This window comes from Canis aureus, chromosome 1 (genome assembly GCF_053574225.1).
Source record: "Canis aureus isolate CA01 chromosome 1, VMU_Caureus_v.1.0, whole genome shotgun sequence".
NCBI lineage: Eukaryota > Metazoa > Chordata > Mammalia > Carnivora > Canidae > Canis > Canis aureus.
The window spans coordinates 1,396,772-1,413,651 of NC_135611.1; the positions used below are offsets into that span (position 1 = coordinate 1,396,772).

Consider the following 16,880-nt stretch of genomic DNA (forward strand, 5'->3'; position numbering starts at 1 on the left):
CCCAGGGTGGCCAGCACCCTCCCACCCCAGGGCATCACTCGGACATAGCTTCACAGCACCGGGATGACTGTCTAATGGTAGAGCCTGGGCCTCCTGGGGCACAGAGACAAGACCCCAGGGCCGCGCTCTGGGGATAGGCCTTGAGCGGGGAGGGTGCCTCCAGGAGCCCCCAGACGACAGGCCCTTGGAGACAAGTTGCAGTTGTTCTGCGGGCCACACTTGATCCAGGGGGTTGTGTGCACAGCAGCGTTGTCACAGGCAGGCCCCCGGGGCAGCAGGAGCTGTCTGTGCACCAGGCCACACAGAAGGGGTGCCTGGTGGCGGGAAGGGTGATGGCCGCTCCGTCCTTCCAGGGGATGGCAGCTGCCTCCAACATGGGTCCCACTGGCAGCCCCCCAGGGAGCGTGAGGAGTGGGTGATCGTATAGGAGGCTGTGACCACCACGCTGGTCCTGTGGGGCCGCAGACCTGCCCGGCTCTGTGCCCCGATGGTCACAGACACAGGGCCCGTGAGAGACGGCCACAGCTGTAGGTCAGGCAGCGCAGGGAAGGGCCAGACTCGGAGCGCTGGGCCACGGGAGCCTCGGGGCAGCCGAATGTGCTCACTCCTGTGACGGCGGTCACCTCCACCCATTGCCCCACCATGTCCCTCCACGCGTGCGTGTGTGAGGTGACCTAGCACCGAGGCCCTGGGTGCCCCCCCCCAAAGCTCGGAGGTTTGCGGCCCACCCTGGAGGAGGCACGCGAGGCCAGCCCACTTCCCACTGTGGCATAACCGACAGTTACTCATCTCATCCTAACTTAATTTTTTTGGCATCAAGAATTACAGATAGGACGTGCTTCACATGTGAGATGGCAAATTAGGTTAGTGCTCCCGCGTCTGTCTCAGGGAAGCCTGATTGTAAAACCAAGAAGGGGAAACCGTTCTTCAAAACTAAGACAAACAACTCCTGATGCACCTCAGCCTCACGCTGCCAGTGGGGGGCCGAGCCTCGGACAGAGCCTGTCCTAGAAGAGAGGCTGGGGAAGCCTGTCCATGGGGTTCCCAGCAGCCCAAGGCGGGGCGGCCGCCAATGGCGCTCAGTCCACTTGTGGCAGGACAGTTTGGCCATGACAAGGGGCGAAGTCCTGAGAGGTGCTGTGCTGTTCGTGAATCCGAAGACCACAGTGTGCAGTGGAGGAAGCAAGGTGCAGGGCCTCCTGCTGTCTGGGTCCCACCGTCGGGGTGCCCAGCGCATGTCCATGGAGGCGGGATTGACAGCTCTGGTGGGGCTGGGGCGGGGTGACTGAGGGTGCCGGGCTGCCCTCTGGGGTGATGAAACCATGGGAAACAGATGGAGAGGGGAGTCGCACAGCACTGCTGACGTGCGCCCAACTGTGCACTGTAAGACGGTCAACTTCATCTTACACGAACTTCATGTTAAAAAGTGTGTTTGCACAGAGGCCCTTTGCCTTGTTTAGACACCAGCGTCGGCGCAGGCTCCACGTCCAATGTGGACACACTTCTGGGAAATGTGTAATTACCGTTGTGCAGACACCGTCTTCATGGTGTCATCGGCCGACCCCCTGCACAGGATGTCACAGGTTTGCAGAAGCAGAAAGTTACCACAGGGCCTGTCCTAGAAGAGAGGCTGGGGTCACGGAGTCTCCCCAGCTGGGGACCCCGCCTGCTCAGATCAGGGGACAGCCTTGAAATGGAGAAGCTGAGATACTAGGATCTTTGTTTACTTGCACTTGGTTACGAGAAGACACCGGTGTTTACTGGACTTTGGTCTCACACTTGGGAAGGGCTGGCACCCGGCCCCTGTGGGAGGTGAGTGGCTCTTAAGCTGCCGAGGCTTGGCCAGCTCCAGTCAGCTGACCTCGTCCTCGGCTCCCCAGGGGAGGTTCTGGTCAGTGCAGGTGAGGGTAAAACCCATCAGAAGTGGGCCCTTGGGCGTGTTTCCCTTATTTCACAAGATCACCAAGAGGAAAGGAAACTAAGAAAACGGGCATCTGCAGAAGCACCACCTCTTTGCAGAAACCATCCCTTATTTTGTGGATTCGTATTTTTGCCCCTGGAATATAAAATCCTATTGTCAGGAATGGGGGGGGGGCAAAACTCGCTTTGAAATCAATAGCTTCCAGGCCATTCTTCGGAGGCCAGCCCAGCACCGGTGGCCCTGCAAGCCTGCTCTCCAGGTGGATGGAGCTCCTGGTCCTCTGGCAGCCAGCAGCTCTGGGCTCTGCAGCCTGTGCCGTCCGTGGTCACTGGGCCATCTTCTCTGCAGACTCTGCCCACCACCTGGCCCCGTGCCCCGCCGCCTGGCCCACCTGCTTGAACAGGTGCTGGCTGACCACACATTCTAGGTGATGCATATTCCTCTAGTACTTTGCCTCAATCTTAGCAAAAGAAACAGGAAATTTCGCATTTCATAAAGTCCTAAAAGCAGGATATTGTTTCTGACAATTCACAATTGAATTGCTGGAGAAGTTCTGGGTCTCACTCTGGTTTTACAAAGTGGATTTGGGCAGGAAGAGGGGCCGAATGGCCTCTAGGGGCAACACCCAGGGCTGCTCTGACGCGCTACCTTCCTGTGGTGATGGCAGTGACGGTGATGGCCACCCTGCACATGCACACCCCCAGCCCTGGCCACTCTTCTGAGCTCACGGGAAAGCTCCCTGTGCACGGGACCTGGCTGAACGTTTCCAAAGTGCTATGTTCACAGTGTCCTCTTCTGTGAACATGCAGGATGGGAAACCCACTGCAGGAGGAGGTGCCCAGTGGCACTGGGGCCACCCTGTGAACAGCACTTGGCTCAGCTGGCAGTACAGGGACCCACAGCAGAAAATCCCTTAGAACTGACCAGAATTATCCGCATGGGTAATGAATCACTGGCACACTAAGATTGTCCAGCAAAAAAAAATAAAAAATAAAAAATAAAAATATATATATATTGCTTTATTGGATCTATTTCCTAACTACAAGGACAGCGGACACATATACCAAATGGTTCCTTTCCATACGACAGCCTACTAGAAGATTCCATGCGAGTCCTAGGATGCTAAGGGTGGGCTAGGTTCTGGGTCATGTCTACATGGAGCCACAGTCACGTGCAAATGCTACAAGTATGGCTTTTGGGTTGGTGTTCCTTCTGGAGGTCAAACAACAAAGACACAGAATTGAACAGAAGAATATCTTTAAAATAATTCTGCAGGAGAGCTTCCTCCACCGTAACATCATTTTGGTTACTGTGACTTACAACCTCCACCCGCGGGTACAACCCAGGCATGTTCCGTGAGAGGGCATCAGCTCCTAAGGCACAGTCATCGGGTTAAACATGTTTTAATTAAACCATGCTTTTTGGTTATGTGAGACGACCGGTCACTGCTAGTCATCATGTGTTGTAAGCTGTTAATTGTACAAATGCAGCAGGAGCGAAGCTTACACTAACCTACGTATTAACAGTCGGTAATCTGGAACATACTATGGGCGTATGAAAATGTTTTTGGTGATTGTTTTCTTAGACGAAGCAGAGTTATAAGGCTTCTGTGAAGTAATAATCTTAGAGCTGAGCAAGTATATTATACTCCTTTTGCGATGGTACTTTCGGTTGCTTTCCTGTCTGCTCGGTGGGGACGCCTGGGTCCTGAGAATGCACCTCTGCTGATGTTCTGACACACTGGGCTAGCGGCACCACACGGGACCGCACAGACCCGCCTGAGGGGACATGGGTGCCTGTGGACGCGGCTGCAAAGCCCAAGTTTTGTCTCAGATGCATTTTCCAGAACGGATCCTGGTTATTGCCAATACACAGCCCTTGACGGGCAGGGACCACACATCACCAACTCTGTTTTATTTGTCCATAAATACGAGCCTACGTGTGTACATACATGCAAATGCAGCATCTGTCCTGTGGCAGACAGACTTCTTTTTTTGTCCAGCGACCTGTCTTGTGCTATCATCTTACTTGTGCTACGTTCAAAGCCAGATTAGAAACAACACCCTAGCATGCTACAGCGAACAGTACTACGGTTTCAGTAACACAGGGGAGGGAGTGGGTGATGAGGGAGAGGTCAGAATGGAAGATCCCTAAAATGCACTGACTGGGTAAAGAAGCAGATTGCATGTTGCAGCCCAAGGGAAGCCAAGAAACAGCAGGAAGCACGTGTTAGGTTCTCCTCACGATGCCCAGCTTGCCAGTATTCTAATTTATCACAAGAGAGACAAAGCTTTGCGACGAAGCGTCTTTACAGCTTTTGCTCCTGCAAATACTCTCCTGGTAGCAGACTTGACACTCCATCCTATGGCGCACCCTGATGCTGGGCTCTGGGTAATAAGGCACTTCCAGTGCTGAAGTCCAGGGGTGCCCGGGGTGGGGTGGGGGAACCCATGCAAGGCACGCACCCCGCCCCCTCCGGTCTTCCTGTGATGAGGAGGCGTGGCCGGTCCTCCCGGTCACAGAGCTGCTGCTTTGAGCCCGTGATGAGAATCTTGAGTGAGCTGGAGCTCCAACCGGTACCAGGCGTGTGTTCCGTGTACTTAAAGTCCTTTCGCCAGAGCTCGACCATCGGCGGCTAAGCCCACACCGTGCGGCTTCGGGGAGTAACCTGTGGCCAGCTATGATCGGATGTTGGTGCTGGAGAGATCGTTCCGTATTATTTCATTTACTGCAAGAAAACACAAGAGATAAGCCATTAGGGAAACACAGCTCTGGCTCAAAGTCCATAAGAACCAGAGGTCCCATCAGCCACGCATTCAGCTAGTTACGGGGAGCTTGTGGGAAGGGTCCCCTCCTTCCTGCTTCCCGCCCCTGGCCTGGGCCTGGGCTGTCCTGGGCCAGCAGCACCGAAGCTGCCCAGGACCCAGCTCGGTGACCGCAGGGGCTGGCGGTGGCTGCGTCACCACTCCCATCCAGAAACATAGTCACAACCTGACCCTAGCACTGTGGGCCCCAGTGGGAGAGGCCAGGCGCTGGTCCAGTTGCGGGGACCCGTCCTCTCCAGGCAGGAGCATGCAGCTGGCAGGAGCAAAAGCCACGGGCGGGGCCGGCAGAGGTGCCCCGTGGGGGAGGCACATCCCTGAGGTCCATGCTCCGAGAGCCCCTCTCCCTGGTCTGCTTGTTGGATAGGCTGCGTCCGACAGGAGGGCCACGCATGGGGTGGCCTGGGCCTCCCTTTGTTTGGGCTCTTCCTTCATTTCTGTTTCCTTGTCCATGTCCACTATCAGCATGTGGCTTTTGGCAGCAGGAGAGGAAATGAGCAAAGCTGGCAAAGGCCATCGTGAGCAAGCTGCACAACATCCCTCCCTCCACCCTGATGGGCCCCCAGATAGGGGACGTGTCCCCACGGCCCACTTTCCTAACAGAACTGGGGGGCGGAGGACACGGGCTCACGTCACGGAACTGCCCAGGCTGCCCTCCGCCACCCAGATAAAGTCCATGTGTTTCTGCAAAGGCCCTGGCGTGTCCCAGGCAGCTTCCTGCAGCAATTAGCTGGCACACCTGTCATCGCCTCCACTCCCCACCCCCCGAGTGCCCTTTCAACACCCCCCACTATTGTTAAGAAAAACAGTAATAAAATGTGGTTGGGGCAACCAGGAATTGTGTCACGGCTGCTGATAACAGAGCCCAGTGGCACCAGCTGCACAGACAGGAGCCCGACTGCAAACCTGCAGGTCCACCCGCCGCCTGGCAAGGGAACCATCCAGGGTGAGGGGGGTTTGCTTAATACAAACACCAGAGGTGTACAGCAGCCCGGGGTGGGCATACCGCCAGCCCACCTGCAGAGGACACATCTGCCTGGGACACGGATGTGATGCATGACCACCGACATGCAGCCACACCTTTTTTTGAGAATGGTGTTGACCTTCACGCACAGAACACGGGCAGGGGCTGTGGCCACCTGGGTGGCCATGACCCCTCCCAGTGAGCCACTAATGAGGCAGTAATGAAACCCAGGTGCTTGAGCGGCTCTCAGGACACCTGTCCCTTAGCGTCCCAAGGGCAGCTCGGTTAGCTGCAGGCGGTCTTGCCCTGATACCCTGGCCGCGTGGTGGCGCAGGGCTCCCCAGGAGAAGGCAGGGCAGCAGCTCCCGTCCACGTCCACTCATGGCTCCTGGGTCCCCGCCTGAGCACGTGTCCCTCCCCGGCGTTCCGGGGGCCTCAGGTGCCGTGTCTTCCCGGCTCCTGGAGTGCAGGCAGGGAGGCGACAGGCACGGGACACCAGACGCAGTCCTACATCTTCCCGCTTCACTCCTTTGGCCTCTGAGAGTCATGTGTCCAATTTCTACTTCGCAAAATGTGTTAGGTCAAACAACATTTAGACAGAGAAAACTGACAGACCCGAGTGTCACAAGGACAGCACCGTGGTAGCAGAGGCTTCCCAGCAGGGCAGGCAGGTGCTCACGGCGCCCACAGAGCTTGTGGCCGTGGTGGGTGCAGCCCTCATCTCGCGCCAGGCGTGGGCACAGTGGCTCTTTCTCAGCTGCTTCACTCTACGCAGGAGGCTGGGGAGGCCTGGGGCAATGGTGGCTCCCTGCCCCACGGCGGGGCAGCTATGGGTGGGTGGACAGGCTAGCGCTATGGGTACACATGGGGCCAAGGGCTCCACACTGGGTGCGGATGAGGCCACCTGCGCAGGCGCAGCGTGGACAGGATGCCCCCGAGGGGTGCGGCTGAACAGAGTCACCCACACCAGACGGGGTTTCCTGCTCATTCCCCTGCAAGGACACCTGGTCTCAGATCTGAACCCGATCCCATAAGAGCAGACACGGGATGCAGAAACAGTTCTTGGGGGGACTAACGTTGGGGAAAGGGGGTTCAGGGTAATAATGATGGGGATGTGGGGGGCCCTGAGGGGTAATATTGATGGGGTCGTGGGGGGAGGTCTGAGGGGAATAAGGTCGGGAATATGGGGGGAGGTCTGGGGGTAATAATGACTGGAATATGGGGGGAGGTCAGAGGGGTAATTATGACAGGAATACGGGGGGGGAGGTCTGAAGGGTAATAATGATGGGAATATGTGGGGAGGTGTGAGGGTAATGACAGGGATTATGGGGGCGGGTATGAGGGTAACGACAGGGATTATGGGGCGGGTCTGAGGGGCAATAATGATGGGGAATGGTGGGGAGGCTTCAGCAGGAAAACCAAGAATCTAGCTCCTCGGGGTTATAGAGACCATAGGAAAAAAACAACACGTTTGTAAGAGAAAAGGGGAAGCAGCATCTAAGTGGGCTTCCCCTCGCTGCCCACCAGGGCACCTGAGCCTGGCAGGGGGAGCCCGCTGTGGGTGGCAGCAGGGAAGTCCCTGAGTGTGTCCTGAGCCAGGGGCCCTCCTGTGTCCTGGTGCCTGACCTGATCTCTGCGACCCCAGCCTGGCACCCAGGAGGGTTGGGGAGCACTGGCAGTACTCCTGCTCCGTTGCCAGAGTCTGCGCTGTCTGAGGAGCCTCGCAGCAGCGGTCAGTTGGACAGGACAGGCCATTGGTGCCCCTGTGGCCCAGGTCGGCACCATCAAGTAGGGTTGGGACGGGCCAGGCATCTTAGGAGCACACTCGAGAAGTAGCACACATGTGCCAGTGCCCTGTGGGCACTGCCCTAGGTGCCCCTCTGGACTGTGTGGGCGGCCGACGGGAAGGGGGGTGGCTGCCCAACTTGCGCTGCAGACCCACACAACTGTGCACATCCCCGAAGACAGGACGGCCGCAGAGCCATGCTCCTGGCAGATAGTCGGTGCCACGGCCCTGCAGGGACCACCCTGAAGGTTCCCGGCCCCAGACAGACGGTGCACAAGGGCTGAGCTTGTTGGGGTCCTGCCACCCCTGGCCTTTCCCTGGCCTCCCACGTCTCTTCCATGAGGTCACGGTTCCGGGTCCCTGTGAGTGCGCGGCCGCCCCCAGGGGCTCTGTGCTGTTATTTTGGGGGTGGCTTTCTCTGTTACAGTTTCCCACAGAGTCTTCTCTCTACTGATACTTTCCATCTTCTTATTCAGCTTTTCCACCGACACCAAGGGTTTTTTCTCTGTAGAAGGTATTTTGAACTGCAGGTAACATGTGACCCTCACAGCCTGTCAGAGATGTGAAAGAGGAACCTTCGCTTGGCTTCGTGTCAGATGTCCCTGCAACAGGATGTGGCGAGCTGCTAGACCACAATTTAATGTAATGAGAAAAGTTGTTTCCCTTATGTTTAAGTTTTCTCTAAAATGCTCCCAAGGTGGAAACTACTGTTTTTTTCCTAAAACTTATGTGGCAACTTGAATTCTCGTTTTAATCTGGGACATGGAGGCAGGCTACACGCGCACACACATGCACACACACGCACACACACGCGTGCACACAGCACCTCTTTGTGCACAGCCAGAGTTGAGTGAAAAGAAAATTAGTATTTTTTTCACATTTAAAAGCTAAAACGTACAAGGTACAGGCAGAGCTCTTCACCTACATTTACAGCATCTGCCGATACTCACCGTATTCTTCTGACCACCCCACAAAATCTCTTGGCTATTTATAAATTAGATGTGCAAATTAACTAATCAGGTGAAGCATTCTTTTTAAAGCAAAATCTTTATACTTTCACACAGTAAGGCTTTTTTTTTTTTTTCATCACCATTTTGAAAAAATTGAGCTTAAACCCTCATGTCCTAGTAAAATGCCCTCACTTCACCCATGGGCTTCACTCAGGGGCCCTTGACAGATTTTCCTGAGGCCATGTGACCCAAGGGGGTGGGGAGGGTCTAAATCTCATTTTTATGCATTTTCCTTCTCATTTCTGAATTCTTGGTTTCTGAAAGCAGTGGAGGATCTCAAAGCAAACTTTAAGGAATGAGCCGCACGGCTTGGGCCTGGCAGCGATGCTGTTCCCCTGCCCCTGGCTCTGAAGTGGGGGCACGTGTGCGGTTGTCCACAGGTCTGTGAGGAGGGGAGGAAGACGTCATTGTGATGGGTTCTGTAAACGGAGAGTCTGCAGGAGGGTCAGCAAATGGCAACAGGGGCCGTCGGTCCCAGTGAGGAGTGGAGGCCACCTGCGTGCCCCCAGCCCAGGGTTGGCACTCCCGCCGGCCGATCTCCCCCCTCCCACTCCAACTCTACACTCTGCCCATATGTGTGGCCTATCCAGGCCTGCGGGGCTGCTCAGCACACAGAGCCTGGTGCCTGGGTGGGAGACGCTGAAGGCAGAGCCATTCCCCCACTCCTGGGGGCACGCGTCTCTTCCCAGCAATGCCAGCCCAGCCCCAGCCCCAACACAGAAACATGGCACTGTCTTCCGTATAACTACAGATGATTTCTTCAGCCATTTCCCCTGGACTAGCTGGTGTGGGACTTAACAACTTTTTTTTTTTTTAAAGAAGGAGAAGAGGCAAGCCACCGAGGGCCCAGCTATCTTCCCAGCAGTGTAGGAACAGACAGCACATGCCAGCTCTTCCTTGGAGCCACCACAAACAGCAGCGGGCACTCACCGCCCCTGCATGGTATCACGCAGGTATCAAAGCCAGAAGAGATCTGCTGACACGTTGAGTCAGAAACCTCATTCAAAATCCCGGCAGCGCAGCTTGGCAATGCCACGTGCCACACGTGGGGGTGGAGGCTCTGAGGCTGCACCCTGCGCTCCTTATGTGCAGGCTCCATGTTCTAGGTCTGTGTTTCCCACAGTCACGGTACCTCCCCTGCTCACCGGGACCTCTCGGCCTCAGAGGCAGTCTTCCTATTGCTGTAGCAACCACAAGAATTGTCACCGCTCTCAGCAGCTCCCAGACATTGTCGTCTGTGCCTTCCTTACTCCTGGGGAAGAAGTGACAGTGTGTGCATCCACAGGTGACTCTGAACAATGGGCTGGAAGGCGGTGACAGCAAGTCTCACAGTGAGGAGGACAGAGACCTGACATGAGGGTGTGTCCCCGAGACCCTAGGGACTAACGGGCGTCGTGTGATCAGATGTAATAGACTCTACGAGGAAAAACAGGAACCTTGAAGACACTCTCCAGGCAGTGCTTGTATTTAGAGATGGTGCAAGCTCCCATTCTCCAGGGGGCGCTTGGGCCAAGCACTATCCCATGGCAGAGCCAATGATCCCAATGATCCCGTGACTGTCTGACTCTTACACCTAAATCCTCCTTGCATTCACGCACATCATTTACACGATCCATCAGAGATCTGTGAGCCGTGGAGGCCTTGAACCCTCCGGAGAACGTGATCTGAGCTCTGCACACTGCGGACACGTGCTGTCAGGCCCTCCTCCTGCCTCTGTACCCACTGCAGCCCGAGACGCTTCTCTGTGAAAATGGCAGCTTGGCCGAGATCCCCTCTGCTCGTCAAGTCGGAGGTTCTTCAGTCCTTTCAAAGGGAGAAACAGAACCTCCTGGGTAGAGTTCTGGGTACTGAGCGTTATCAGTGGCACGAACCTCACAGCAGCCTCCCAAGCCCCCTGGGGAATGGATATGTTATTATTCTTAATTTGAAGACAGGCCCAGAGAGGCAGGAGATGTGCCAGTCCTCAGGCAGCGGGCGAGCAGCATTGTCAGGAATGGGACTGGCTGCTGCTCAGGGGAGCATGTGTGGCATCAGGGGCTCCCTGGCAGCAAGCCTGAGTGGCGGCCTCCTTGGGGCCAGGTTTCCCCAGGCCAGGTTCCCACGTGCCAGAATGATGTGCCGGACACACTCCAGCAGATGCCGGGCCAGCCTGCTTTTTCTTGGTGTGCACACGACAGGCACTTGCCGGTGAAAACTCTGGGGTTCCTGACCATGGGAAGAATGGATTTCTGGTCATGTCCACAGACGCCTGAGCTCGGCCACGTGCCAACGCGTGGGCACAGACTCAGGACGTGGCCGAGGGGCGGGGGTTACTTGTGTATGTTTCGTTTCGTATTTCCTACAGAGCATGTAGGTAGCAGAATAGACGCCTGGGTGGGTTTGCTGCAGGGTCCTGCAGACGGGGCTGTGTGTCCTTGTCTCTGCCAGAGCACCAAGGGTGCTGCCTGCCTCCCACTGGGCGCAGTAGCCCCCAGCGTCACCCGGGCATGCCAATGGGATGGGTGCTGGCCCCACACGCCTGTGGCCAGGCAGGAACCCATCAGAGTCGTGGGGCCTAGCAGCCGGGCTTTGGGGATGGAAGGCACAGGAGAGGCAGATGCTGGAAGGTTCTAGTTGGGTGTCCACATGGACATGGATCCTACTTTCTCAGGAGCCGGGTTTTGGCCTGGCAGGAAGAAATCTAGCAGAGCGATGGTACCCCAGCCACACTGTAATCTTTGCTTAAAAAAAAAAAAGCTTAATTATGGTGGCTACAAACCATACCCTGCAAATAATATTTTTGTCTCCAATTAAAAAAAAAAACACACGAAAACCCCATTTTTTTGAGCATCTGCTTCTTGTTCAATAGTCGGGTAGTTCTTACGAGGAGACAACAGTCCTGTGAATTTTTAAGCACTGATAGCATTCACCGTCTGTTCCCTGCAGGCTAGCCAGCCCAGCTGGGGTATAACAAAGCTGTTACTTTGTCATCTATGATGTTGCTTTTTCAAGAAGAGAACCACTTTCCAAAAGCCATCGTCCTCCTTTAAGCAAAAGCAATGTGGGAAACAAATAGGCCTGGGCAATCCACGGGGGACCCAGTTCCCAGGGCGGGTTCCTGTGGCCACATCCGCGCTGGCCTGGCCCCCTGGGCTCACTCAAAGCTCACGGCCAAACGACGTACCACACATAAAGGAATGCAGAAGCAGAGTTGTTCCGTGCTCACTCAGTCTTCCCGTGAGGGACACAGAACAAGCCACCAGAAACTCTTATTTTTAAGGGAAAGCCAAAATAGCTTTGTGAAGAACAAAACAAAACAGGAAGGCCATTCTCTCCCATTCCTATAACTAAGGGATAATTTTAAAAACTATTTGCTAACTTTCCCAGAAAATACACCTTTGGCTAAACTTAGTACCATAACCCGAGCGCATAATCACTGAGGCCGATGGTACTACAGCCAGAAATACCCCTGGCCCGGTGGTGTCCCCACGCCGACCTTCACAGTGTGAGGGGATCTGGGACGAGGAAGCATGCAGGCTCTCACACCAGGGCGCTGCTCGCAGGGGTGTGAGCGCTGGGCTTCCTGCCGATGGCTGGGCACACGGTGTCTGCACACTCCGCGGCGAGCCTCCTCGGTTAAAGCTTACAGCTGGTGGGAGGCGTGCGTGGAAACCCCATGACCGAAGACACAGTTCAGAAACCAGGAAGCGGAGAAAACATGATTCCGGGCCCCTCGAGCACGTGAGGGAGACTGAGGCTGTGTCCAGGTGGGTTTTCAACTTCTCAGAAGAGGCAGCCCGCTGTCCGTATGTCCTCGTTCATGGGCGGGCACCCTGGCCACCACTGCGCGGCCCGGGTGACAGCAGATGCCCCTCTGCAGGACCGTCACAACCTTGGTAACTCCAAAAATGCAGAGTTGCAACATCACCGAAGTCCTGTTTTACTTTTCTGACTTTTTTCAAAGACGCTTTGTGAGGCGGTAGAAAATGAGGCCGTCTCTCAAGTTCCATTAAAAAGTAAGTTCCGCGTTACCTCGGATGTCCTGGACCCATTTCAGCCTTCACTTATTTTTATCTTTTTAATCATAATAAGCCACTGCCACGGGGCCTGCTATTTTTGGAAGGAGGGAACGGGACAGTGGAGTCTGAATGACAACAAGTCACGGTTTTAATAAAACATGACCCTCCCAAGTGCGTGTGGGGCTGGCACTGATGGGTACTGTTGTCACACGGGACTGTCAGCCATTAAAACAGAATAATTTTCCTGCCTTCAGTGCCTGCTTCCTTATTTAGCCTGAATACTCCAAATAATGCAAAGGCCCATGTGGAAAACTCCAGCGTCCACGGGGACCGCCCGGCCACGTGATGGCCGCTCCGCGGGCTGCCATGGGCCTCCCTCCCCGTGGCCAGGCGTGGGCTCCCGCATCACCTGGCCCATTTTTTTTTATCTACACCAAACCCACTCCACCATCACTCATGGGGAGCGCTAAACCACCAGCGAGCACTTTTCCTGGGCTTTCCTTGTGCTGCTAGAAAATACATTCCTCCTAAATTATGAAATTTCTATTCACACAAAATTGAAAAATAAAAGATGAAAAAGCCTCCGTTAATTAAAAAACAATGTTAAGTGGACGGAGGGAGGGTTGGGGAGAGTGCTGGTGCAGGTGTGGCAAGCTGCTGCCTTCTGTCACTCTCACTGGGGACATGAGCTGGGGCCTCAGCATAAAAGGCTCTAACCAAGCAGCTCTTCCCCCTCTGGAGGCAGTGGGGACACAGCCTCGCTCCTATGGGCAGCGGAAAGGTCCGTGTGACAACACATCGGCTCAGCTGGTCCGTCCAGTGGGCACAGGCCAAGTGTCCGCGACCCGCCCGGCAGCTGCCTGGTTTGCCTGGAAGGCAAAGGAGAGGCTCTGGCCCCGTATTCCCAGCTTCACAGGAAGTGAAACCACACCTTCTCATTGCTAAATGTGAGTCCAAAGTGAATCCTCAGCTTACAGAGAAGCTGTTAGTTATTTTGTTAGTGTGACTGTCATGTTGTGATCACGTAAGACAGTGGCTCTTTGAAAAGGTGTCTGTCCCCAGGGATGGTGGGATGGGATGTGAGGTCCAGGACCTGGGCCCTCGGCATCCCAGTGACAGCCGGCACAGGTGTCCAACTCCCCTGCCTAAGAGTGGACCTGGGTGTGGGTACCCAGGAGCCCACGGCACCATTTATTACACCCTGAAGATGCCTGAGATTTTCATAATTAAAAACCAACACTGCCATCAGAGCAGAGCCGGAGCTAAGGAGAAGCCGGAGCTAAGGAGAAGGCTGACCAGGGTTCAGCCTTGGTGTCTGGCCTGTGTGCCAGGCCCGTCCCACACACAGCAAGGTGAGGATGCAAGGGTCTGCAGCCTCTGCCACCTCCCTCCTGCTCACCTCCATCTGCGTCCTCTGCCCCAAACACTTGTGCCCGGAGCCCAGCTGTGATGCCACCACCCAGAATGTCCGCATCCCACTCCAGGCTCTGCTGGATGCTGCAGGGGAGGCTGCCTGGCGCCTCTCCCATGTGCACAGGTGCCCAGGGAGCCACCACTCTCTACCTCAGTTCTCTGCCCTCCTCCCCAAGGGGATGGAGCCCACCCTGAGGGGAGAAACTGTACCCACAAGTACTGAGAAAACTGACCGGCAGCAGACGCTGTTTGTTTCTTCTGCAAAGATCTGCACAGAAAAATCACAGGAGGCAACTTACTCCAACAAACTCCCAGTTTGGAAAACAACAGAGCAGAGGAGGAGCAGAGTCACAAAACCATGGGCCGGTGAGACGGATCCCCCGGGCTGTAGGACATGTTGACCCCAGCATGGAAAAGCACCCATGATTGAATTTTTGTATTGATTATCCAATTATTAATCTTTATAGAAGCTGTTCCAACACTGCACATAATGAGTAATTCATCACAGTATATTAGATGCCATGCAAGCTGCATTCAGTATAAAGGGCCATTAAGTTTCTTGTAATTGCCCATTACTGGAGCTTTCGTTAGTTCTAAATCAAATCAGCAGGACCGGCATGTATGCGCTCTAATTGACTTTATGTAATAACCGCACGCCCCTGGTGATTACCAAAATGAGCGGTCTGGCTGGATTACCGTGGTCCAAATACCACTTCTCGGCCCAAGGTGGAGTGGCCTTGAAGGGATGGGCACACGCCATCACCTGGACTCGGGAGGAGTGCGTAGGGGCCGGCGCTGTGACCACGCTGGGGCCAGGCATGCATCCCTGCCCGGGTCTGCAGCTTTCTCAGGGCCGCTTGCTGGGGCAGGTCTCGTCTACCAGGTGCCCCCAGGCCTCCTGGCAGAGCCCAGGCCTACCAAATGTCCTGGCCTCTGGAGACTTCCCACCCGAGTAAGTTGTATTTCCCACCAGGAGGGGAAATGCTGACTGAGATGCAGGACGGCGCCTGCCCCACTGTGCCCAAGAGCCCTTCCCGAAATGTTCGCTGGGCCCTCAGATTCAGAGCGGGTGCACTGGAATTCACTTGGCAACCATGGGCTGCCATCAGGGAGCACGGCTTTGTCATCTTGAATGGCTCCTTAAACCCTGAATATTGTTAGCTGCTTAATGTGCTTTGCCTGACCCCCTCTAACTTGCCGAGGGGCCAGAGAACAGATGTGTGTGTCTGTCCTGACAGTCCTGTGCTGCCAGGACCATGTAAGGATTCTGCAAATGCTGGTTGTTACGTCCTCTTTTGAAAGTTGAATTCATCCTTTGCATGAGTTTCAAAAAGAGCAAGAGACAGGTAAACACCAACCCTCAGGCCTCCTGGCATCGACTGCCCCCGATAGGGGAGAGCCGTATGGATAGGATGGCCTTGTGTCTGCAGCGCTACCAGCCACCCGTTCAGAAAATCCTTCTCTGTTCAACTAAATTGGTTTCTGAAGAATCCTTAAAATATATCCTCAAAAGGGGTTCCTGGATGGCCCAGTTGGTAGAGCGTCGGGCTCTCGATTTTGGCTCAGGTTGTGATCTTTGGGTTGTGGGATTGAGCCCAGTGTGGGGCCCATGCTCAGCAGGGAGTCTGCCCAGGATTCTCTCCCTCTGCCCCTTCCCCTCACTCACACGCAGTCTCTCCCTCTAAAATAAAAAAATAAAAATAATGCCCTCAAAAGAAGGCAATATGTGGACTACGAGCTACTTAGAAATATTTGTTCACAGCAGGTGATAACTCGGACGGAAGGCATGGGGCTTTATGGCTGTGCTGTGAATGGCTGCCTGTAGGGAATGCAATGTCCGAGCTTGGCCCGGATCTTTCTGGCACCAAGGGGAGGATTGTCCATGGCCCTTCCCACAGTGCAGAGCGAATGCAGACAAGCATTGAAGACAAAATGAGCAGGGCCCCTGAGCACAGTTTGGGACCTGCGGGCTGAGGTCACTCACAAGCCACTGGAGGCCTGGGGACCCATGTGCACATGCAGCACAGCCAGACGGTTCATCACAATTGGAGCTGAGGAAGCCCTGGTGATGCAGAAATCTCTGATGGAGCAGAGACTGCGATGCTTTCGGACCCCCTAGGGTCTGCACAGGCCCTCCAGGTGCTCAGGGCCACAATCTGCAGGGATGGGCGGTTATTTCCAAGCCCACAGCCTGGAGTGGGTGACCCTGAAGGGTGCTGAAGAAACCACCTAGAGGGCCACGCATGGAGCTCTCCTCACCTTCCTGTCATTTACTGAGGGTGCCAGCTGCCGCCTGCTGAGCAGGGTGCCACCCGACTTGCTCACACTCCAGGGCCCAGCTGCTCCCAGTGGCCAGGGCCTCCCCCAGCGGCAGGAGCACATGAGGCCCGGCCACCCAGGTCTCAGAGTCCCTCAGCAGCCGTGGGGTACCCTGACTCCAGGCTTGGGACGCCCAGCAAGGCAGCCATCAGCTTACAGGGGACAGTGGACATTCACACATCCGTGGGCCAGAGCTCCCGACCCTGCTGCCCACCTGGCCTCGAAAACAGAGGAACAGGAAGCAGTAGGCCAGGGGAGGGCCGATTCTGGTAAAAGCTTCGCTTGAAAGCCCAGGTCAGAACTCACCCCCAGGGAGCCCACCACGCCTCTGGAGGAACGCTTGTCACTGTAATCAATCACCGAGTTTCCATCTGTACGTTTCCCTGCCACACTTCATTCTGTGCTATCAGGACAGGAAGCTGCACGCAGGATGGAAAGCTGGCACTTGGTCCCGTGGAAACCACCGTTTCCATCTCCGCGAGTGACAGAACAACACCGCGGTTAACGGGTGATGAGAGATAAGGGCCAGGGGCGTGGAGGGGGGTGCGGACGCTCTGCGCACTTTCCAACGTTTGGACAAAGTTCGGGAGGACAGTCCGACATGTGCTTTCCACTCTCTTCATCCAGAGAAACACCCATGAAGGCCA

General features: G+C 55.4%; 1 protein-coding gene across 6 annotated transcripts in view; it reads right to left on the reverse strand.

The window, feature by feature from the left end:
- Positions 1 to 2,925: 2,925 nt before the first annotated feature.
- NFATC1 (nuclear factor of activated T cells 1) overlaps positions 2,926 to 16,880 on the reverse strand; it is a 95,109-nt gene continuing 81,154 nt past the window's right edge. For all 6 annotated transcript variants that reach the window (XM_077873011.1, XM_077873306.1, XM_077873164.1 and 3 more), the window contains one exon: positions 2,926 to 4,649. In XM_077873011.1, coding sequence (XP_077729137.1) covers positions 4,600 to 4,649 — 50 coding nt within the window. In that variant the 3' untranslated portion in view covers positions 2,926 to 4,599. The remainder of the gene's footprint in view (positions 4,650 to 16,880) is intronic.